The following is a 23,137-nucleotide window of genomic DNA, read 5'->3' on the forward strand; positions in this document are numbered from 1 at the left end:
CATGTATGTATCCTCTGCAATGAATAAATATTATGTTTTTGTCCTAAACACATTTATACCATGACGATTCTTCATGTTCAAAAGCTGAGGGTATGGCCTGGAGAGGTGGCACCAATCTTATGACAGGGGCCATGGAACTTGTGTTCCCAGCACACAACCTGGGGCAGCTGTCCTGATGTGGAGCCAGTCCTGCCTCGCTGCACGTAACTCGCCATGGGACAGGTGCCTGCAGAGCTTTAGTTCCCTCAGTGCATCTGCAGCTACTGCAATATCTAAATGTTCCTTGATAATTGATAATGCACAGAGTAAATCTTCACAAGACAATTGAAACATTTTTCCCAATAAGAAGTTATAAAATAGCACTAGTTTAGAAGATAATAGGAATATAGAAGAGCAGAAGTAAACATGAGCTGGATTGATAGAACCCCCCTCACTAGCATTAGGGAGGGCCGATGGTTCATATACCGTCTCTGTAAACACTCAGTTTCAAGACCCCTGTAGGCATCAGATCAGGTATGAATTTGGACAGAGACTTAACCTCTGTGTGCACAAGTGCTCCTGGTCACCATGCAAAGTCATCTCAGCACCTGCCTCATGTTGTGAAAATTTAAGAATCACTATCTCCTATCTTCACAGCAGGGTGTTATTCTCAATTCTTGCTTTAACCTATTCTTACAAGCCTCAGTAAACCCTGTTAGTGAAAATAAAACCATAAGTTCTCAAAGTGGGAACTCTGAAGAGTGAAAAACATTGGATTTTGGTTGACAGGACATGCAGCCCAGGCCTCCTGTTCCCCTGCAGGAACCTCTGGCTGGGACAGCAGGGAACTGGCAGGATGGCAGCCAGTGAGGTGGCTACAGGAATCATCTTCCTGTCACAGACTGTGGTTGGAATTCTGAGCAATTCCTCTCTTCTCCTCCATTTCCTGGTCCTTGACTCCACTCGGTGCAGGGTAAGGCACACAGACTTGCTTATTCAGCACTTGTTTGTGGCCAACTTGCTAACCCTCCTGTGTAGAGGAATTCCCCACACAGTGGCAGCTTTTGGAATGAAATATTTCCTCAGTGCTATTGGATGCAAGTTGCTTTTCACTCTTCACAGGATAGGCAGGGGTGTGTCTATTTGCAGCATCTGCCTCCTGAGCATCTTTCAGGCCATTAAGATTAGTTCTGGGAACTCCAGGTGGGCAGAGCTTAAAGTGAAAGCTCCCAGGTACATCATCCCTTCCATATACCTAGGCTGGATCCTGTCCTTCCTTTTAAGTATTATAAATTTTATGTACCTGACTGCAAAGAGTAAAAATGCAACAGCCACTAATCTAAAAGACTATGGATACTGTTCTTCTGTTCGTCATGACCCAAGCACAGACTCACTGTTTGCTGCAGTGCTAACATTCCCTGATGTCGTGGGTGTGGGGCTCATGATCTGGGCCAGCAGCTCCATGGTGCTCACCCTCTACAGGCACAAGCAGAAAATGCAGCGTGTTCATAAGGCCAGCTCCCCCAGGTCCTCCGCTGAGTCCAGAGCCACCAAAACCATCCTCCTCCTGGTGAGCGCTTTTGTCTCTTTTTACACCCTTTCCTGCTTCTTTCAACTCTCTGTGGCTGTTGTTTATAATCCTCACTGGTTCCTGGTGAACACAACTGCAATAGTCACAGGGTTTTTCCCAGCTATCAGCCCCTTTCTTTTCATGAGCAGAGATTCCAATGTATGCAGGCTCTGCTTTGCATGGATAAGCAACAGAAAGACCCCTAATGTCATCAGGGATGTGTAAATGATAAGGTTTTACCCACAATAAGGCTTTTCCCACTGATTGTTTATTCATTCATACCCGCAAAATTATAAGCACAGTTATACAGTAATATCATATGAGAATGGTGATTTATACACATATACTTTTATGTTAGAAATGTCTTGGGGTGTGTGTGTGTGTGTGTGTGTGTGTGTGTGTGTGCTTCTGAACATGAGCATGTGTGCATGCACATCACTGGGATTGTGTTTATTATTCATTCAGTAAAAACTCTGGAAAAATGTAACTTAACAAAAATGTAACTCTGTAACAAATGTAAATTCCAGTTTAACTATAATACCAATCATAACAATGGCAAAATGTTTCAACATAAAATCTACTTTTGCTTATGTTGTTCTGCTGTTCTGGTTGATTAAGTTGTTAAAACATGTAGAATGTATTTTTCATTATTTATCTACGTTCATGGTAGTCTCTTGAAGGAATTATCAAAGTCAGCATTGTCAAACAATATTTGCCTACAGAAAGGGAAATCAGATTTGTATATTTCATATAATATTGAAATGGGAAATAATGATCTACTAATGCTCTCTTTATGACTTGTGTTGTATTAAATTTCCTTTGTTGACTTCTTCTGTGTTGTTTTCAGAATGAAACATTTCATCTTTTCAAAATAAAATCAGACCATAAACTTATTTAATGCATTTACTGTCCACATTGACATTATACAACATTGGAAGTTAATCTATTTTTATTGCAACTGACTCATATCCACTGAACGGCATGTGACATCTAACAGCATAGATCACTTTCACCTCTTTTATATTTTGTATAATGAAGTAGTTTGTCATGAACTTTCATATTTATGAGAATTCCATGTACTTTAAAATTTGTTAGTTTCACATGGTGTTGGTGACAATTAAACTTCGGGCATTTCAAACAGCCCTGGCATTTTCTCTTGAGGCACATGTGCTCTGGTGCAGATGTGATTTATGTTTTTCCCCAGTTTCATGTGTTTGAAGTGTTTTCATCACAAGATGATGTTGTGGGGTGGAACATTTGAGAAGTGGAGGCAAAAAGAAGGGACAATCACCCTGGAAGAGCTTAATGCCGACCTTGAGGAGTATATGAACTCCCAGCGGAACTGGCTGTCTTACAGCGAGTGCAGGTGTCTTTGTGGTCTCCTGCACCTGCTCCACCATTGTGACTCCATCTGCTGTGAGGCCCTCACCAGGCTGAGCAGATGCTGGCACCGTGCTCCTGAATCTCCAGAACTGTAGCTAAATAAATGTATTTTTTTCTTTAGCAAGTACCTAGCCGTAAGTATTTGATTATGGCAATAGAAGCAGATGAGAACAACATGTAAGTGTCATTTAGTTTGGAGCTTCATGACCAGCGCTGGCATGTGGATTTGGCAATACGTTTTGAGGACACTTGTATGAATTTCTACTGGATATAAATGCAGTGGTGCCCTTGTTGATCATAGTTTAACACTTATTCAGCTCTATGATATATTGTCACAGTTTACCAAATGTTTCAATAAAATTCAGCCCAGTAAGTGGCTACTATTTTTAATTTCATGGTTTTTGGATTGTTTATTTGTTTGTTTGTTGTACCAGCGATTGAAACCAGGGGCATACAAACACTGAGCAACAATCCCAGTCCTTTTTATATTTTGTTTTGAGACAGGGTCTCCCTAAGTACTTAGGGCCTTGCTAAATTATTCAGTCTGGCTTTGAATTCACACTCCTCTTGCCTTAACCTCCCAAGCCAGGAGGATTACATGCGTCTGCTACCACATCAAGCATAATTTTATGTTTTTTCAGGAGAAGAAAATGGTTTTATTAATCATAACATGAAACTAACATGAAATCCAAGAACTGAACAAAGTTAAATAACGCTGTTATAGAATTTACCGTTTTCATATTCACTTGGGGAAATATTAAGAACTGGTATTGTAGCTTGGTGGTAAAGCTCTGCTGATTTCAATCTCAAGTATCAGGGAAAAAAGAGGGAAATATTATATATTAGGGCTCTTCTTGGTGTTTTGAGCTAATTTTAGCAAACTTTTTCTTAAAGATAGAAAACATACAGCAATTAACATATACTCCTAAACTGTGCTAAGAAAGTTAGAGAAGTAATACACAATCTTAGATGGTAAGAGCCAAAAGATTCAGAACTGTTTGGCAAACATTGAGAACCTTATTTCCACTCTAGAAATGTGTTGTTACCTCAGGGCACTGTTTAATCGAGGACGCCAGTGCTGGCAGTGGGTGCCACGTGCTGAGTTCCTTCCTTCCGGAGTACCAGATAATCGATCAAGACTCAAGTACATTTTCTTTCTCAGTTTTGCTTTTTTGTATCCAGGGAGGCAAATGTGCAAAGCAACTGCTGTGAATCTTCTAACTCCAATTAAACAAGGGCAATGAAGTAGTATCAGGGATGTCTCTCAACTCTTTCCAGGACTTCAAATAGCAGAATTCTGAACAACTTCTCAAAGCTAGCTTTCCATTTTGTATAAGACTTGGTAGACACTATCAAATTAATCTGTATTGTAGAAATTTCTGCTATCAACTACACTTTGCCCTCAAAAAGGGCTAGAGTTATGGCCTCAAACAACTTTAAATATAAAGTAAATTTAAGAGGTTTTATTTTCTCCATAGTGAAGATGTTTTTTCATTTAGGTGGCCATGAGAATTAATTTGAGCACATACATTCAGACTTTCATCCATACATGTGTATCTAAGTGAGTCACTGTACCACCTGAATAACACTAGACGCTGAGGGGACAAGTGTGAGGTGCAGTTTGGTCTTCCTAAACACCGTCCTCTGTCGAGGAAGGCGGGTAGACTGTGATGCAGATGCCTAGAAGCCATAGGACGGTCCTCCTCATCTGGGAACCCTGGGTCACCAGGTCTGCCCACCATGGCTATGTGCACACCTGCTTCCCCTGCAGCAATGGCTCTAAGGCGACATGTGTCAGAAGTGAGGTGTCCTTGGTTGAGCATCCAAGGCTGCTGGCAACCTTTACAGACCCTCCCAGTCCACTTTGTCTGCAATCATGGTGGTCAGTGGGCACCCCACGCTCCACAGAGTCTCCCTCTGCAGTTCATGAGCCTCTGCACTCCCTGAGGAGCAGCCCTCCACCTGCACTCCAGCCTCGCTCCACCTCCTGACTGCTGGGCCTCCATCTCCAAGGAACTCTGCCTCCATGCCAACTGAGACAGTGCTGTCCACACGTGGCCCTGAGGTTGTGAGACACTGTGGTCTTTAGTCCAGAGACACCTGCCAAGCTCTGGATCGTCTGTTGTAGGCCATTTACCACATTCGCAGATGCTGCAGGAGGATAGAACAGCCCCATCCAGGTGGCCTCTTCTTCATTCTGTTTCCTGGAAAGATTGACATGCTGTTGGAACTCCTCTCCGCAATGTGTCTGCAGACACTGTTTAGTATTTTCTTCTGTTAGAAAAGAAAATGTCTGGAAGGTACCAGGGATGGCCTGCCAATAGGAAGGGTGGAGACAACACCAGCTTCACTCCAGTAACTTCCTGGGCATCAGGAGCCCTGTAACAATCCTGGGGCTGAGGAGAGTGTTTGGCCTGCAGTGTGACCCGAGGACCTGCAAGTGGAGCTTGGCCACCCAGGTGCCAGAACTCTGAGCATTGCCAGATGCTCCTACTTTAAAAAAAATAACAGATTTGTCCCTCTTTCATTTATATTTTTCTCTTTCTGGTAAATATGCCTTCCTACTCTAGTATCTCTGATGTGTTTTTTTTAATTTTTTTCCTAAGACAATTTTTTTCTCTAAAATTTACAACAGTAATCCAGATTTTGTTATGTGATTTAAGTCTTTTTAAAAACAAGAAATAAATTTCAATATATTCTGAAAATGTTGATTTGATGTTCTTTCTCTCGCCTATCACTAACACCACTTCCCTTCCAAGTTAATTCATGTCCAGTTTCGTGCTCTTTCCTCCTCCCCTGACTCATTCAGACTCATCAGTTTCTGGGTACCATACAGTCAAGGTTAGTCCTGGTGCCGAAAGTCTTCAGTGGGACAGGATCCTGGGAAGACTGTGGGTAGGAAGCACCAGGACTCTGTCTCCCCAGAGACAGTGACGCGCCATCACAGTTGTGGGAGGTAATGATTCTCCAGGAACCATCTCCAGGAACCATCTCTAAAGGCTTGAAACTCCCAAGAGAAAGTTTGACTGTTAATTTAAAATCAATATCAGACATTTTCATCTGTTGGCATAGCAACATCTACCCACCTCCCGCTGACCCCTGGACATCAGCCATGTGTATAGCCTCCTAAAGCAGTCTGTCCACATCTTGCAGAAGTCACAGTGAGAACAGTGAAATTTTCTTTTCTAAACCTTTTCATATTTTCTTGATTATTACATTGAAAATCCATTGAGCATCAATTTATGTTATGATATGTGTAATGATCACAATTTTCTTTATTCCAGTGTAACTAAATTCCAGGTTATGCTGAGAATGTCTCATTTTGCTTTCTCTCTCCCTCTCCCTCCTTCTCTCCTCCACTTCTTCCCCGCAGGTCAGTACCACCTCACCCTCAGTGATCAGTGACAACTTTCCCATGAAATACACTGTGTATTCTCCCCATCTCCTTCAGTTTCTTGCAATCTCTGGTAATCCCACAAAGCAGCACCTAAATTATTCTTGTGTCAAACTCTATAATGAGCCCCTGTGCTTAGAGGAATCTTTGTTATCTTGATTTAAAGAAAAATGTGCTGAATGAAACACAGCCTCCAGGTATTTGGCAAACGGTGTGCTCTTCTCAGGCTATTGTCAGAATCCTGGGAGTTTCTCTGGTCTTTACTGTTGTCCTTTCCTTTATCACACTAAGAGCAGGCTGCATCTGCCCATTTGATTCTCAGGCAGCTGCGTATACCAGCTCCTAATCAGACTTTCTAAGGGGCTGCCCCAGGCAATGGTAGCCTTCCTCTATCTTCAGAGAGTGGGTAGGGGTGTTTCTATCGGCACCATCTACCTAGAGTGTCTCTCAGACCATCACATCCATCCCCATGAATTCTCATGTGATGGACCTTAAAGTAAATGTAGTGAAGTACATTGGCTTCTCTGCTTCCATCTGGTTTCCTACGCATGTTGATCAGTTTCATTTTTTCCTGTGTGTTGCATGTATCCAGAAAACAACATGAGAAACACCACGAAGACATGGGACATTGGATATTGTTCCACTGTAGATCATGGAAAATCGCTGGTTGCTTCTATACAGCGTTAATAGTATTCCCTGGAATTTCTTTTCTGTGCTCATGATCACAGCCAGTGGCCCTGTGATCTTCAAACCATGAGCAGGTTCAGCACAGTCACAGCACTAATGTTTCTCCCAGGTTCCCTGAGTCCAGAGGGACAGAGAGCATCCTTGTTTGGAGATCATCTTTGTGTGTTTTCACACCCTCGTCTCCATCCTTCACATCTTCTTTGCTCTTTTCTATCATCTCAGTTGGTGGTTGGTAAACATTTCTGCCCGAATTTCTTTGTGTTTTCTAACTTCACCTCCTTTCTGTTCATAACTTGGGATTCCTCTCTATCAGGTTCTGCTTTCACTGGATAAGCAACACAAAACTCCCTAAGTTGATCACAAATGTGTTTTTTGCACAACTGTCAGCAATTTATCCATTTAACTATACAAGGCAACACAGATACATAAGGAGAGGACACATTTTTCTAAGGGAAACACATCGGTATTTCCGTCGTCTGAGAATGGTGGCGGTGAACAGTATCCTTTCATATCATTATTCACCAAATGTGGCTTGAAACACAAGGTACTAACTCCTGTGTTTGAAAATCAGTGTTTTACTAAGTCGTTTGCTCTTGGAAAACTTTGCCAATGGAAATGGAGTGAAGAAATGGGGTCAGCTGAGGTGAAGCAGGCATTGAATTCCAGCTACTCAGGAGGCTGCAGCAGGAGGATTGCCAGTTCAAGGAGAGCCTAAGCAGTTAGGGAGATCCTGTCTTCAAATACTTTTAAAAAGGACTGGGGTGCCACTGAGTTGTAGGTCACTTGTTAACCATGTAAAGGTCTTGATTTCAATCTCAGTGTTGAAAAAAATAAAAGGAAGGAAGAGTGAGTGAATGGATATTTCCAAAAATAATTCTCTATGGGTTTCCTGTGTATTCACACATATTAGAGGTTGATGCTTGTGCATTTTCTCTGATGTACTGCATTTTCATGGTTGTTTATAATAATAAATATCCTTGCCCAATAAGGGTAGAAAACAAGCTTGTTTACTTTACATGGAAATAAGTATTCAGCCAAGTAACAGCAATATCCAAGGTGCCAGGAAAGTTGGAGATCCATGGAAAAAGCTGCATGTGAGAAGTCTCCAGGTCCTCAACTAAATCAAGAGAATTCTATGTGTAAATATAATGCACCAAAATTTTTTTTACAGAGTATGAGAAAGACAAAGAGAGAGAGAGAGAGGGCTGGGGAGATAGCTCAGTCAGTAGAGTGCTTGCCTTGAAGCACAAAGCCCTGGGTTCGATCCCTAGCACCGCAAAAAAAAAAAAAAAAAAAAAAAAAAGAGAGAGAGAATGAGTTATAAAACCATCAAAGGTTAAGTGAGGGCTGGATCATCTAGGAGCTCTAACAACCACGTCATGCTCCCTCCATCAAGAATGTTGGTTGCCCATATTCTGGATAACTTGTTTATTTAAAATCAACTTGGCACTAAGGTGAAGATAAAGCCAACTTCAAGCTTGCCCCCTTGTAATGACCATGCCCCAGATGTGTCCTCTGACTTCTCACTGCCTCATCCCCAGATTGCACCTGCTGGACTTGTGAATCCTCTAGGCACTGTGCATTCATGTGGACCTCAGAGGAACAGACGGGTGATTTGTACATCAGTGCTCCAAAACAATAGGCTTCAAAGATCCAAAAGAGTATAGTCCATACTGAAGGGATAGATGACCTAGGAGACTGAAGTTAGGAGAACACCAAGAAGAGAATGTGGAGCTGGACCTCCCAATTCAGAGAGAATCATCTCTGGATAAGCCATGAATGTAGCAGAAAAAATTGTATATTAGCCTGTTTTCCATTTCCAGGACAAAATCCTTGAGACTGTGGACTTTATAGAAAAAGCTTCATTTACCTCAGTTTGGAGGTTCAAGAGCATGGCACCAACATTGGCTCAGTTCCTGTGAGCCAGGCTCCCCTGGCTGAAGATGGAATCCAAGCAGGACCAGGTAAGGAGGAGAGGTCATATGTCGAGGCAGGAAGGCAGAGAGGGGCTTTCTATCTTATAACCATTCTCTTATTTGTACTCACTCACTTCACAGTTGGGTTATCTCAATCATTTCCCCAGCAGATCCAGTGGCCAGCATTCACCCTCCAGGACTCAATTCATAAACACCCCACCAGCTCATAACATCACCACACTAGTCACCTTTTTTAAATACAAAAAGTCTTGGGAGACAAACCCCACCCAAACTATGGCACCCTGGGGGCAAAACAACACATTTTGGTCACAGAAAGGGCAAGCCCTTCCAAAGGCTTAATGAAAAAAGACAGCAGTCATAGGCATCACTGATTACCCAGGAAGTAAAGAAGTAATTGGAAATTCCCACAGATGCAGGTACCAGGTGTCAGTGAATAACACCTCCTGCCAGACCTGCCCACATTGCATCCTGAACCAGGCATCCCTAGGAAAAGAACCATGCTGCTGCTGTTCTCTATTGTACATCCAATGAGTTTTTAGGGAACCACCATCTGACCCAGTCATCCCACTCCTAGGTTTATACCCAAAGGACTTAAAATCAGCAGACTATAGTGACGCAGCCACATCAATTTTACAGCAGCTCAATTCACAATAAATTATGGAACCAACCTAGATGCCCTTCAACAGATGAATGGATAAAGAAAATGTGAGATACACAAACACACACACACACACACACACACACACACACACACACACAATGTAATATTACTCATCTTTAAAGAAGAATGAAATTCTGGCATCTGATGGTAAATGGATGGAGTTAGAGAATATCATGCTAAGTGAAATAAGCCAAACCCAAAAAAAAAAGGCTGAATGTTTTCTCTGATATGTGGAAGTTAATTCACAATAGGGGGTGGGGATAGGGAAGAATAGAGTTACTTTATATTATGTAGAGGGGAGTGAAGGAAGGGGAAGGAGTCTGGAGATAGGAAGGACAGTAGAGAGAAACAGGCATTATTACCTCATGTACATGTATGACTGCATGACTAATGTGATCCTGCAATAGGTATAATCACAAAAATGAGAGATTACACTCTACTTATGTATGATCTATTAAAATGTATAAATGCATTCTACTGTCAGGTACAATTAGAAGAAATAAAATTTTAAAAATTAAATAAATAAATAAATAAATAAATAAATAAATAACCAGTTGAGTATTTCCAATGTCAGATTCTCTTCAGGGAAAACCCATTTTAAGAGTCTGAATAAGTGATCATATCAGAAAAAAAGGATTCTGGAATGCACATGGTAAATGTTAAAGCTACTCAGGAACAGAAAAAATTCTGAGGAGTGAATTCATGATATAAAGACAAATGGGGTTCCAGACCCTGCACCAATCCCTGATGGCTTCTAATTTAACTTAATGTGATCTTGACTGACAGTGGTTGTTGAATTAAACAACACTGATTTTCAAGATGTGTGGTATTGTCTTAAAATCAGATTGCTGCTCAGCCTCCCTGAAAGGAACCCTAGCCTAAATCTACAGGATTTCAAGAGCTGGACCTGTACTTGCTCCATGCTTGTTGTAACAAGTAGGAAGAACTTACAGGAATTCCCTAGTCCTGTGTAGAAAGTCATCTGAGTGATGTTTGCTGGGTGATGTTTTCTCCATGTTGGGTAAAAACACAATGGAGACAGTAACTGTACCAATCTTAAAACCATCAGTGATCTATGATCATGGTGAGGCCATTTCCCACTTAACATGGAAAGTAATATTTCAAGAAAACTGCCTACATATTACAGGTGTCCAACACCAGTTATCAGGTGAATAATGTCTTGTTTTCACCTATTTAAAATATATTCTCCTGATTGTAGCAAATACATCATCTGATCCAGGAAGGAGGAGGCTCTGAACGGGCAGGAGATATGTAAGAAATCTCTTCACCTATGTTAATTTTTTTGACCTAAATGTTATCAATATAGAAGCCCTATTCAATATATACATTTCAAGGACAGCTGTATTTGAATTTTTAAATGCACGATATAGACAAAAATCTATTTCAAGTGTTCAAATACACAGGACTTCATGGTGTACTATCACTCACCAATCTTGCTCTGTGCTAACAGTTGCACTTAACTCAGGTATTATCAACCCATAAGCGTAGCATCTGAGATCAGTAATGGTTTTGTTTCTACTCTGTGCTCTTTTATCAGGTACCTGATGCTTCCTGGCAGGATTGTCACAAATTCCTGTGATGGAGTCATCGAGCCTGTGTTCCTAACATGCCATGCATGTGAGTCCTGGGGCAGCTGTCCTGATGTGGAGTCAGTCCTTCCTCATTGCTTGTCACTCACCATGGGATGGGTGCCTGCAGTGCTGTAGTTCCCTCAGTGCCTCTGCAGTTACTGAAATACCTAAATGTTCATTTATATTTGATATTTCATGTAGAATTAATATTTACAAGCATTTTAATGGAAACATTAAAATAAGAAGTTATAAGATACCACTAGTTTAGAATATATTAACTGGATTGTTTGAAGAACCCAGTTAACTGGTTTTTAGGGAAGCCTGGTGGTTCACTGAACCCTGTGTCCATTCAGCCAGTTTCAAGACCCCTCTCTGTCCTTATTATGAATTTAGATCCCTGTGTGCCCACGTTCTCCTCCTTGTTTGGAAAGTCATCTCAGTGCCTGTCTCCTATTGTGAAGATTCAAGAAGTCACCAAGTGCTGCCTTCATAGCAGGGATTTAGTCACAACTAATGCCTTTAGATACACACAGAAATCTTTTAGAAATAGCCTTAGAAGAAGAAACATGAAGTAAATTTTCTGAGCAGGAGTCTTGTGAGCAGAGAATGTTGGATTTTGGTTGACAGGACACATGCAGCCCAGGCTTCCTCTTCCCCTGCAGGACCCTCTGGCTGGGACAGTGGGAAACTGACAGGATGGCAGCCAGTAAGGTGGCTCTAGGAACCATCTTCCTGTCACAGACTGTGGCTGGAGCTCCGGGCAGTTCCTCTCTTCTCCTCCATTACCTGGTCTTTACTTCACTGGGTGCAGGGTAAGGCCACAGACTCGATTCTGAGGAACTTGATTGTGGCCAACTTGCTAACCCTCCTGTGCAGAGGGGTTCCCCAGACAGTGGCAGCTTTTACTCTGAAACATGGAAACTACTTTCTTCACAGGGTGGGCAGAGGTGTGTCCACTGGCACTCTTCTTTCTCCACAGGGTGGGCAGAGGTGTGTCCCTGCCTCTTCAACATTTTCAGGCCATCACACTCACTCTGGGGACTCCAGGTGGGCAGTTTAACATGAAAGCTCCCAGGTACACTGGCTCCTCCTGAGTTGGATCCTGTACCTCCTAGTAAACATTCACTTTCTTGTGATTAAAAAACATAGTAACGAAATTACCACCGGCCTAAGCTATTTTGGATACCGTTCTGCTGTTCATGATAGAACCCTGATCTCACTGCATGCAGCACTGCTAACATTCCCTGATGCCACAAAACCATCCTTCATCTGATAAGCACCTTTGTCCTTTCTTATCCACTTTCCTGCATCTTTCAAGTTTTCCCGGGTGTTATTTATAATCCGAACTTGTTCCTGGTGAACAAAGCTACAGTAGTCCCGGGTGTTTCCCAGCTGTCAGCCCCTTTTCACTCATGAGCTGAGACTCCAGAGCTTCCACACTTGGCTGTGCCTACAGATGTACTGCAGTGACACATCGGTCACATTGTAAGAGGACTGCAGCACACACAGACATACACATCTGCAGAGTTTTCCAATGTGTTTTTGCATGTGTGTCTTCGTTCATGTAGCTTCAAGATGTTGATTGTCCCTGAAGCAATGTGAGAAATTTTACACGAGTACTAATTTTTCAATTTTAAGGCTCATTAAAACAACAATCTCTTCAACATAAAATCTATTTTATGTCAATCTTGTTATTCTAGTTGATTAACTGGTTACAAGGCAATGAACTATCTTTCATCTATTTACTTCGACTCTTTCAGTCTTAGCTATTTCTGGAGTCGGATATGCTCCCCTGGTGCCATGAGGCCTCCTGTCTCGGCCTTTTCTCTTGAAAAAATGTCCAGATGAATAACAATCAAATAGTATTTGACTTCAAAAGAGCAGTTAGTAAGTGAAATAAGCCTTTTATGTTAGTATAACCCTGGGCAGAATTTACCTACAGATCATGTACTCTTCATGACACTTGTTCTATTTTCTTATTCTGTGTTCATTTCTTCTGTGTAATTTATTTTCATAATTTCACATTTTACCCCTTTTCTTTGATGGTGAATATTTACCACTTTAGATTTCAACTTAGAAATTATAGCATATTTTTGAAAACTGGTCATTGGGTAAAATCATTTAGAACTTAGTCTCCACACTGATGATGTAAGGTTGTTGTATACTAACCCGTTTACCTTCTTTTCAAGTTTTGTTCATGTGTTTTTAAAAATAATTTCATTTATTACAGGCCACAAGTGCTCTGTTCAATGAGATTTCACTAACTGAACCAAACACAGCTCTGCATGCAGCTCCTTTGTCAAAAAGACAGCAAGGTTCTCCTCATTGGTGCCACCTCATTCCTGTCCCATTGTGGTCCCTAGGTGACCACGATGTGACAGTTAACTACATGAGTCACTTTCTTCTCTTTTGTATTTTGTATAAATGGAATCACATTGCACAAACTCTTTAGTATCTAGCTAAAATTACACGCTTGTGAACTTGCCTGCATTTTCACATTGATAGTGATCGGATTCAATTGTGTGGGTATCCAGCAATGACTCTTCCCTCCCTTGATGCCCACACAGCAGGGCTTTGTATAGGACGTTGGATCTCCAGCTTTAATATACAGGTTTACATCACCTCAGTTTCAGAAAATTCTTTCAATTTTACAAAATTTGTATATTCAATTCACACCAAGAAAAAAAAAATCTCTTAATTTTAAACTTGACATGTTCACCTTTGTATTTTTCTCCCCCCATTTAAGCTTATTTTCCCAGGACTGGAATGTAGCTTAGTGGTACAGCACTTGCTTAGTCTGTGTAAGTCTCTGGGTTCAATTCCCAACACCATGGAAAAAAAAAATAAAAGAGAATATGCCCACTTCTGATTCCTGACATTCTCTCTTGGTCTCCTTGGCGACTCCTGCCACTGTCCCCCTGAGCCTTCTCTATCCTGTGCCATTGCCCCCTTGCCCAGGCCTCTTTCTTGTGGCTCAACCTCCTCCTCACACACTTTTACCCTCCTTCCACCACTGCCTACCTCCAAGATCTGCCAGCTCATACTTCCCTTCCTGTCACGCCCCATTTCTAAATCTGCAATAGGTTTCCTGTGACTTTCGCAAACCACTGACCTTTACCTTTTGCCCAGGACCTCATCTGCATTTGCCCCTTCATTCTCCAGAAGTCCTGCAGACTCTACAGCGCTCTCCGCACTTAACTCCCTACATTCTGCCCCACGCCCTGATCCCTGCAATGCATGTGGACACCCTGCCACACCTCACACCATCTGCCTTTCATCCTTGCAGATTCTCTCTTCTGCTCTGTGCTGCCAGGCCCAGACTCTACACCACTATTATTCATAAGTACCCTGCCCCTTTTGTATGCCACTGTCCTCCACCCCAGCACCTCCTCTCTTCCCAGTGCTGCAGTCTTCTTACCAGGTGTCCCAATGTGAGATGGTCTAACACTCACCGATTTTTAAGGCTGTGGCTGTAGTCTGGACTTGGAATGCTCCCCAGAGATTTCGTGTGTTAAAGGCCTAGTTACCGGGTGGTGCTATTGGGAGGTGAAAGGCCCTTTAAGAGGAGGGACCTAATGGTCCCTGGGAACACGCCCTTGAAGGGAATCTTGGGATTCTGGCCCTTTGTCTTCCAGCTTGCTTCCTGGCTGCTGAGGTAAGTGGCTTTTCTCTGGCACACACTGCTACCATGACATGCTGCCTTGCTACGGCACCAAAGTATTAGGGTCAATTGATCATAAAATGGAAGCCCCAAAACCGCGAGCCACAATACGCCTTTTCCCCTTATGAGTTGATTATCTCAGGTATTTCTTCAGCTACAGAAAGGTAAGAGTTATTTATAAATATTGTCCTGTAAGTTGTGTGGGTGGAAGGGCTACAAATGATGGGATGGACCCTCTCCTCCGGCATCCAGAGGTCTGGAGATATAACTCCTCTAGTACACATGAGCATGTCCAGACACACACACACAGCAACTATGTATCGTCAAGGGTACTTAAGGTTTGAATGTGCTGACACTGAATGTGAGGGACTGTGTGAGCATCAAGTAAGCAAGGGTATGTGCTACTTGGTGTGTACTTGAATGTGAATGACACATGCAAGTGTGCATCCTCTTGTAAGTGTGCAAATCGGCTTTTTTATCTAGTCTGGGTCTAACTCCAATCCAAGTTGAACACTGGGGATGCCTGGATAATGAACCTGGATCAAATTGTGAATTTGTCTCTAGGAATACTCAAAGAATCCGTTTCAACTCCTAAATTAAGTCATCCTGATGTGGGTGAGGTTCAAGAAGAGTGACAGAACTCCCTCATTAGCCATGAGGGGCAAGTCAGAAATTAGCTTGTGCCTCTCTACTCTAAGACCAAATTTCTCACCATATTGATGGTGCTGTGGGAAAGTGAGAGCCTCAGTCTTAGGCCTTTAAGAAGGTAATTCCTCAGCCTTAGACCTTTAGGACGGTAATTCCTCTCCAATCTGTAATCCTCAATGCTTCCAGCAGTGAAGAAAACTCTAGGGGTTTCATGCTTTGGAGCCTCCAGCAAAGGCAGGAAGCACTCGTTTGGAGTACCTCTTAGAATATGGACTCAGGACCAGCCTGCTGTGTGTGCATGTGTGTGTGTGTGTGTGTGTGTCTGTGTGTCGGGGGATGGAACCCATGACCTGGCACACACTCTAACACCAAGCTACACTGGCACGGCACACTGTTTTGAAAGTCAGCTATGAACTTGCAACTAGGCTCTTGTCAAGAAGGCTGAGCCATGTGACTCCAATCTGACATTCCCGTTTTAAGGTATGTCAACTGGAATTCCACAAAGAACATGGTACACACCTGTCCCAAAAGACCACCAACTACCAATGGCAAATTCAAGAATAAGAGCAACTTTTTTTTTTTTTAGGGAAAATGGTAGTGCTGATGAACGTTTTGTTCTCATCTGCTGACGGGCAGGTATTGGCTCTATGAAGCTCTTACCTGCAAGGGGTGGGGCACTGAGGCTTTAGTTATAAACCTGGATTTTTATGAGAAAATTAAAGGGGCACAGACTGAGTCCTAAGTCCGGGTTGATATGAGGCAGACAGATTTTGAAAGGGAGCCATAGGTGCACATAGTGGACATTCTAAGAATGTAATTACCTAGGATAGTTTCAGACTTTCAAGGCTCTGGCTTTGGTGGTATCAGAGTCAAAATTTCTATGGGGTAAAGAAAGGCAGGTGATAGTTGGGTCACTATGGAATAGCAAGGGAGACAGTCTAAACTGCACGTGAAATACGATGAAAGACTGATGCTTGGAAAGGAGACCAGGGGGACTGGCCAGGCAGGGCAAGTGGGGGCCTAAGGCCAGAGTGTGGTGGGGGCTGTGAGCCCAGCTCCCCTTGTCTGAGCTTTTCTTCTCCACTGGAGAATCCTCAGAGACCGTCCCGTTGCTCTGCACTGCGCGTGGGTCAGAGAGCATGCCTCCTCACACCAGGCTGCCTGGGACACAGCTGCTACAGACAAGGAGAGCGCTTCCTTTCTTTCAAACAGACAGTGGGTCATGGCTGAGTGGAACTAGATGACAAGCTGCAGACTGCATTTCCCATTCACCATGTGGGGCTTCTCCTGTTTCTCTGCCACAGTGAGATGAATTTGTTTCTATCATTATTTAAGAAACTCAGAGTTATGTCAGGTAAGGGAACCCCAGAACTAGTCCCCAGTACAGCCTGCCCCTTGCCTGTTCCTCTGCTCATATTAACCAGTTATGCAGGCATAGAGACACACTGAGATGGGCCTCTCAGGAGATACCAGATCTCTATTCCTAGAGGAAACCTGTCCGGGCATGACGAGTGAGAATAAGGCCTGGGACTTGTCCGAAGTTCACGATTCATCTGTGTGTGGTGGACGACTCCTGGGAAAATACCAGAGTATTTCAATGGCTTAGAGGACAGCATCAGAGAGCGCAGGGTCCTCAGGAAAGAGGCAACGGCAATACTTGTTCATCAGACACCTTCCATACCAAGACTTCTGGACCAAACCTCCAGGATAGGAATGATCTGAAGAGAACACAGAGACTATGGAAACCTGTGCTTACGTGGGAAAGAGGAAGCCCTGACCTCAGGAGGCACAATTATATCTGGTGGAGTTTCATGCTCCAGGAGGCAAGAGTCTGTCCCCTTCCCTAGTAGAAGACCACAGACTGAATGAACAATTAAAGATCATAAAATCTTAAGAGACACAGATCCCTTGAAGGAAAGACAATGAAAAAAATCTTACCCACCTTAAAAATGAGTAACAACAAAGGAACAGACCTAGAAAGTCAGAATATTCATAATGAATTTCCGCCATTTGTCTGGAGAAATGACAGCGAGAATGGAGTTCCAGTCGCTCTTCTTATCTTTCAGTTATCAGTGCAGAAGTAAGAAGGGTAGCAAAGGTGGAAAACTGAGTCACAGGTCTGCCTGTTTAACCCCGGGGTCTCCAGGGTGCCCCTCTAATCCCTCCCTGAAGCAACAGGCCCACCATCTCTGAGGACTTTCAATGCCTTTGCAGCTCATAAGCTAGTTTCAGCTGTTCAATACCAGTGCATGGTATGCCCTTGTAGAACCCCAAATGGACTAAGACAAGGCCCAAAAGGCAGGATAAGAATCTAGACCTGAAGGAAGAGAGGAGGGACCTGAGGAGACTGAAATCAGGAGAACACCAAGGAGAGAGGCAAGACGGATCTACTAGCCCACGGGAGGAGCCCCTAGTATGGATACAGGATGAGCAGAATCCTGATTTGGGAGAGAATCCAGTTCTTGCCACAGGGTAGGGGTTTCTACAAAGGAGGAAGTCAATTTGCTTCAGTTGGTTCAACTCAGGAAGCTCCAAGCAGAGGGATACCTGCAAACACTGAACTAGGAATGAGCCTCGGAGATCCTAGGCCAATCCCACGCTCAAACCAGGGCTGGTTCTGTGGGCAGTAGGTTGTGCTAAGGATTAGGAGAGCCTGACTGAGAGCTGAACTGGGGCTTAACCTTAGATTTTGAGCTTTCAGAGGACATGAGCATGAGGCAGCCCAGGCAGAGTCCACTGATGGGCATCCTTGTAACTTGTAACTGTCTCCTGCCTTGAGCAAAGACCAGTGACAAATGTGAAATTCTACAGCTGGTTGACCACATCTGAGGGTCACAGACATGTTGTGGCAGACCCATCAGAGAAAGGGACCAACATCTATAAATATGTTGAGATTCTAGTGTCAGCAACTGTGTTTGAGGCCTAAGTCCTTTCAAAACCCCAGGGAGCCAACCTGACCCTATCAGCAGTTGCCAAGGATCCCAGATCCCCAGGTCAACCCCTCCTGGCCCCAGGCTGGCTTTGGGAGTCTATTTTTGGTCATCCAGAAAACCTCCCCCTGTTCCCCCCTGGGAAAACAAATTTTCATGAAAATCCAGAAGACAGAAAAAAATGCATTAGTTTTCATCCTAGGTCAACTTTTGAGGAAGGCACTTCTGATTACCAGGAATGCTTACTGCTCCTAAGTAAAGACATATTGTGTTCCAAAAAGTGTCTTCTGCTTGGGCCACATTGGAGTGCAGGCTCACCTAGGAACGTGGCCTTGGTCAAGGACGGGGTTCATACCCAGAACACCCAAAGCCTGCCCTTGCTCTGAAATGCTGCCTGGGTCATGCAGGGAAGACGACAGTGGCCCAGCACATCCTTTTCCACTGCAGATTACTTAATGCACATTTGCTCAGATGTTTTATTTTTAGACTACATGTATTTTTTTTTTTAATGCTATTTTAAAAAACACTCTCTACAGAAACATTGGGACGTTTGAAACAAGAAGATTCAAGGAAGATCTCACCCCAGATCTGGCTCAAGCTGCCCTCCCCGTGCGCCTTCAGTGTCAAATGTTACAGAGCTGTGGGGTCACTAGAGCGACAGGCTTCTGAGGGCTTCCCTCCCACTAGACCTCCAGGAAAGGCAAGGGACAAGCATCTCCAATGTTAGTAATGGGAACGGGAAGTGGGGGTTGGCTAGATCCTGATGGGAGGAGTGGGAAGAAAGCTGTGCATCTGAGACATCTTAAGGATAAGGCTGCCCTGCCCCACAGAGGTTGAGAAGCTGTACTCAGTTCCCTGCACTCAAGCACGGCCTGAGATTCCACCCTGAGCACATTCTAGAGGAGCAGGAAAGGGAGACCTTCCCTGAGGGGGGAAGCAGGGTAGCCGTAGGAACACTGCTATGGGCTGTGGGCACTTCCCTGACCCAAAGGGAAGTGTTCTCACATTACTACCTCCCCTTTCTGCCTCAGACCTACTGTGCAGGTGACAGTCTGAGAGCTATGGTGCTTGGTGTGTCAATAGTAACCTCGGCTATCTCAACACTGGACCAAAGGAAGAGCAAGCAGTGGGCAAGCCTAAAAGCCAGGAAGGGAAGGAGGACACGATACCTGCAGACACGGGCAGGAATCTCCCTATTTTCAAGCAGCACACATCCCTCTCCAGCCACAGGACAGAAGTGGCTTCCAGGACAGGAAACTGACCCCCCATGTGAGCAAGTGTTTTGCACACCCTCCCTTCCCAAGGCAGCCTGCTCTGAAGAAAGCCCTGGAGATAAGAGCACTGTCCTGGGAACAGTGGACATTTTCTACAGTTTAGAGGCTTACTCACGGTCCAGTGGAGGTGGAGCTGGGTGGGAGTGTACGTCTGAAGACTTTTTTGATGTGCTCCCTGAAGGAACAAAAGGGCAAGGCCTAGAAATACGGCAGGTGCTGCTCACGGGCCAGCTGCACGACGTTGCTATCTAGAAGCAGGTCACCCTGACAGTGCCCCTCTCAGGTGGGTACCACAGGAAGGGAGAGACCCTCCCTAAGAGACCAGGCACTGCTTGCTCCCCAGCGTGAGCTGCAGCGCAATGCCAAGGAGTCCTCCACAAATGACAGGCATGCTGTGGGACAACCACACGCTGCCTCAGGAGAAAGAGGCAGAAGAGGAGGAGCTGGGGTGGGAAGTGAGTGACATTAGTACCCCCCACAGCAAAACAGACGGACCCAGCCCAGGCAGCGGGGCTGAGAAGGGGCTCCGCGCAGCAGGGACATCCCTGCGGAGGTGCACACGGGCTCCACCAGGAGCACAAAGGTGATGGCGAGGGAAGTTTCCAGGCCTGTTGTCACCCTTGGACAGACAAACCTGGAGTCTTCCTTTCATCAGTCCTGATGACACGCAGGACCGCTCCTTGGTGTGAGCAGGCATCACCTTGAGAACCTCACTGGCTTTGGGAAGCTGCAGCAATTCCTGTGCCCAAAGAGACAGTGCCATGTCTGAGGCTCTGCCCGAACCTCTACTCATTAGCTAAAGGCACTGGATAACCCCACGACTTCACCTTTGACCCAGGTGGTCTGGGTCAGACTAGTAAAACAGTGGAGAGGTTTCTGGCAAAAAAAAAAATCAAAGAAGTAGAATCATCCAAAAAGAAGACACTTATGTGCGGGTGCTGTGAAGTGGTCACTACAGAGAAGTTGTGCAGCTGCTGATTCAGACCTGCAGGGCAGAGAGGGTGACAGTGGAGCCCATCCTGGCCCTGTCCTGACCAGTTCCAAGACTAAGGGCCTTGTTCTGTGAAACCCTTCCGCACACACACAGCGTCCCTGGTACCAGGCTCCTTCTTCTCGACCCTTCCTTGTGACCAGTACCAGCTGGCTGTTCACAGTATCAGGAGCCCAGGCTTCTTCTGTCTTGCTCTTCTGCCCTGCAGGGCCTACATTCCCTAGGTAATCTTCTGGCCTAAGATGGCTGTCTCCATTCCAGCCATCTCATCTACAGTCCAGAGTTAAGGAAGCAGGGAAGGAGGGGTCATGCCTCTCCCACCCCAACCTACCCCCAAGGATCATTTCATAGAAGCCATATATACCTTCTCTGTCCACACCTTTCTGGCCAGAATTTAGTCACAACTCCACACCAAACTTCAACAGACACTGGGAAATGTCCTGACTTCAAGCAGCCATGTGCCCAAGAGTTTCCATGTTAAGAGGGGCAGAACAGAAATTGAGAACAAATGCTTGCTGCAAAAGTCCTCTTACTGCTTACTGCTATAGCTTTGACCACTCTGAGATTCGGAGAGAGGGTGTAGGCCCAAGACTTCCTAGCACGTAGGGCCTGGCGTACGGGTGTGCAGCATCTACAGTGAGTCTGACTGCACATGAGGTGCCACGCAGGGCTTCCCACTCCACAGGAACTAACTCATTGGCATTCACAACTGGCCTTACAACCTAGGCACAACTGTAACCCCATGTTACAAAGCACAAAACTGAGGACTATGCTTTTAAGCACCAAATACTCCATCAGTGCCTACACGCGTCAATCACAGCACAGGACTCCATAGGCAGACCTCACAGGGGACCACTGCCCTACAGGCCAACACACTGCTGGTGGGCCTCAGAGAGCCCTTCTCACTCTGGGGACACCAGCTGTAATGGCTCCAGGACTAGGTCTCCCCAGAGAGAAGGGCAGCGTCTGTGGCCCTGAGGTGGCACCCCTCCTCCATGCTGACAACTCAGACCAGAGGACTATTTCTAGACCTTTATTTCTCTGTGAAAAGGAGGAAAAAGGAATAAAATAAAAATGGCAGAGTTGACACAATAAAATCCACTGGAGGATGGAGAAAGGGAAGTGGACAAGCAGACAGGAAGGGGCCCCACTACAGCAGCAGGAGCCAGTGACCTGGGACGCTTACATCCCTCCCCAGTGTGAGCAGGGCTGGCCCCTTCCTCCCAGGGTTGCTGCCCTGTCCTACCTTGTGCTCCCCTAGCCCCTGGGAGGAGGACAGTGAGAAGTCAACCCAGGCTGGGGAGAGGAGAAACCGTGCTGGGTGAAGGGGCCTGGGGTCAGACCATGCACAGGGAGTGACAGTCAGTGGCCCCTCACTGTCTCCCCAAGGAGGTACTCAGGAGAGATGAAGGGTGGACACCAGAGGCCGGTATTGGCTCTTCTTCCAGCATCAGGCGAGAGAGAGAACTGGGAAAACAAGAATAGGAAGACTCAGAACCACGGCCGTCCCTTTGCCCACCACTGCCACATCTCCCTCTTCCCAGGCCACTATGAACTGGGGCTCTATGCTTTCAAGGCCTTACCAGTCAGAGCCTCCTGGGCAAAGTACTTGACATCCACATCCTGGTCCTGGGTCAGCTTCTCCAGGATGGGCTTGACTTCACTCTGCAGGGTGCTGGGAGAAGGGAGAGGACAGGGTAAGCCAGGCTTGGCTGGAGGCCACAGATGGGCAGAGTTCCTGACTATGGAGGCAATTACTTTGAAGGCTGGAAGGTGACAAACAAGGACAGACATCTCAGAGGCCCAGAAAAGGAACGTCAGAGCTGTCAGGGAAAGCAGAGCAAAGAGGCAGAGAACCCTGAGTCTCAACTGGGCAGCTGGGTGCCTTTCACTGATCAGACACCTATCTACGCAGGACAACTGCATATCACGTGTGCATGCAGTGGCACATCACTCCTGATTCTTACACACGTGGAGCTTGAACCAGGAGAAAGACACAGTCCAAACTGGGAATAAGTAAAAGTCGTGTGGCCAGAGGCTCAGCTGGGGAGTTCTTGTTCCTGCAGGAGTTCAGCAGAGAAATCCACCTCTTGATTGGGCCCAAGGACATCTGCCTTCACTGAAAATCAATAATTCTGGGAATGAAGAAAGATCTCAGAGACAAACTAAAGGTGAGAGTCTCCGGAGCAACACAGAGAAAGGAGGTGTGCAGACCCCATTTGTCTTCTCCTGGTTGACAGAGAACTCCCCCTTCCTCCCATGTAACGACCCATTTGTTTTATTTCTGAATTGATGATATAAATGGTAAGCTTCCTGGGTCTGGCTTCTCCCTCAACAGGATGTTTGAGTCACACATGTCATTGCAAGGATCTGCTTTCTCATTGCTGAGTTTTCCATCCTACAAATAAGCCCCAAAGAATCCACTCTAGG

General features: G+C 45.0%; 2 protein-coding genes across 2 annotated transcripts in view; one reads left to right on the top strand and one right to left on the bottom strand.

Annotated features, from left to right (window-relative positions):
- Nucleotides 1–835: 835 nt before the first annotated feature.
- On the top strand, nucleotides 836–19,968 carry LOC124966194 (vomeronasal type-1 receptor 4-like). Its single transcript, XM_047527241.1, has 5 exons — nucleotides 836–1,708; nucleotides 2,785–2,915; nucleotides 11,170–11,249; nucleotides 14,839–14,858; nucleotides 19,747–19,968. The coding sequence occupies exons 1-5, from the start codon at nucleotides 836–838 to the stop codon at nucleotides 19,966–19,968; spliced, it is 1,326 nt and encodes a 441-aa protein (XP_047383197.1).
- A 1,756-nt stretch (nucleotides 19,969–21,724) lies between these two features.
- Nucleotides 21,725–23,137, bottom strand: part of Ppp2r1a (protein phosphatase 2 scaffold subunit Aalpha) — a 29,894-nt gene continuing 28,481 nt past the window's right edge. The window contains exons 14-15 of the mRNA XM_047528920.1: nucleotides 22,291–22,382; nucleotides 21,725–22,174 (exon numbers count right to left, since the gene is read on the bottom strand). Of these exons, the coding sequence (XP_047384876.1) occupies nucleotides 22,158–22,174; nucleotides 22,291–22,382 (109 nt within the window). The 3' untranslated portion in view covers nucleotides 21,725–22,157. The remainder of the gene's footprint in view (nucleotides 22,175–22,290; nucleotides 22,383–23,137) is intronic.

This window comes from Sciurus carolinensis, chromosome 16 (assembly GCF_902686445.1).
Source record: "Sciurus carolinensis chromosome 16, mSciCar1.2, whole genome shotgun sequence".
Taxonomy (NCBI): domain Eukaryota; kingdom Metazoa; phylum Chordata; class Mammalia; order Rodentia; family Sciuridae; genus Sciurus; species Sciurus carolinensis.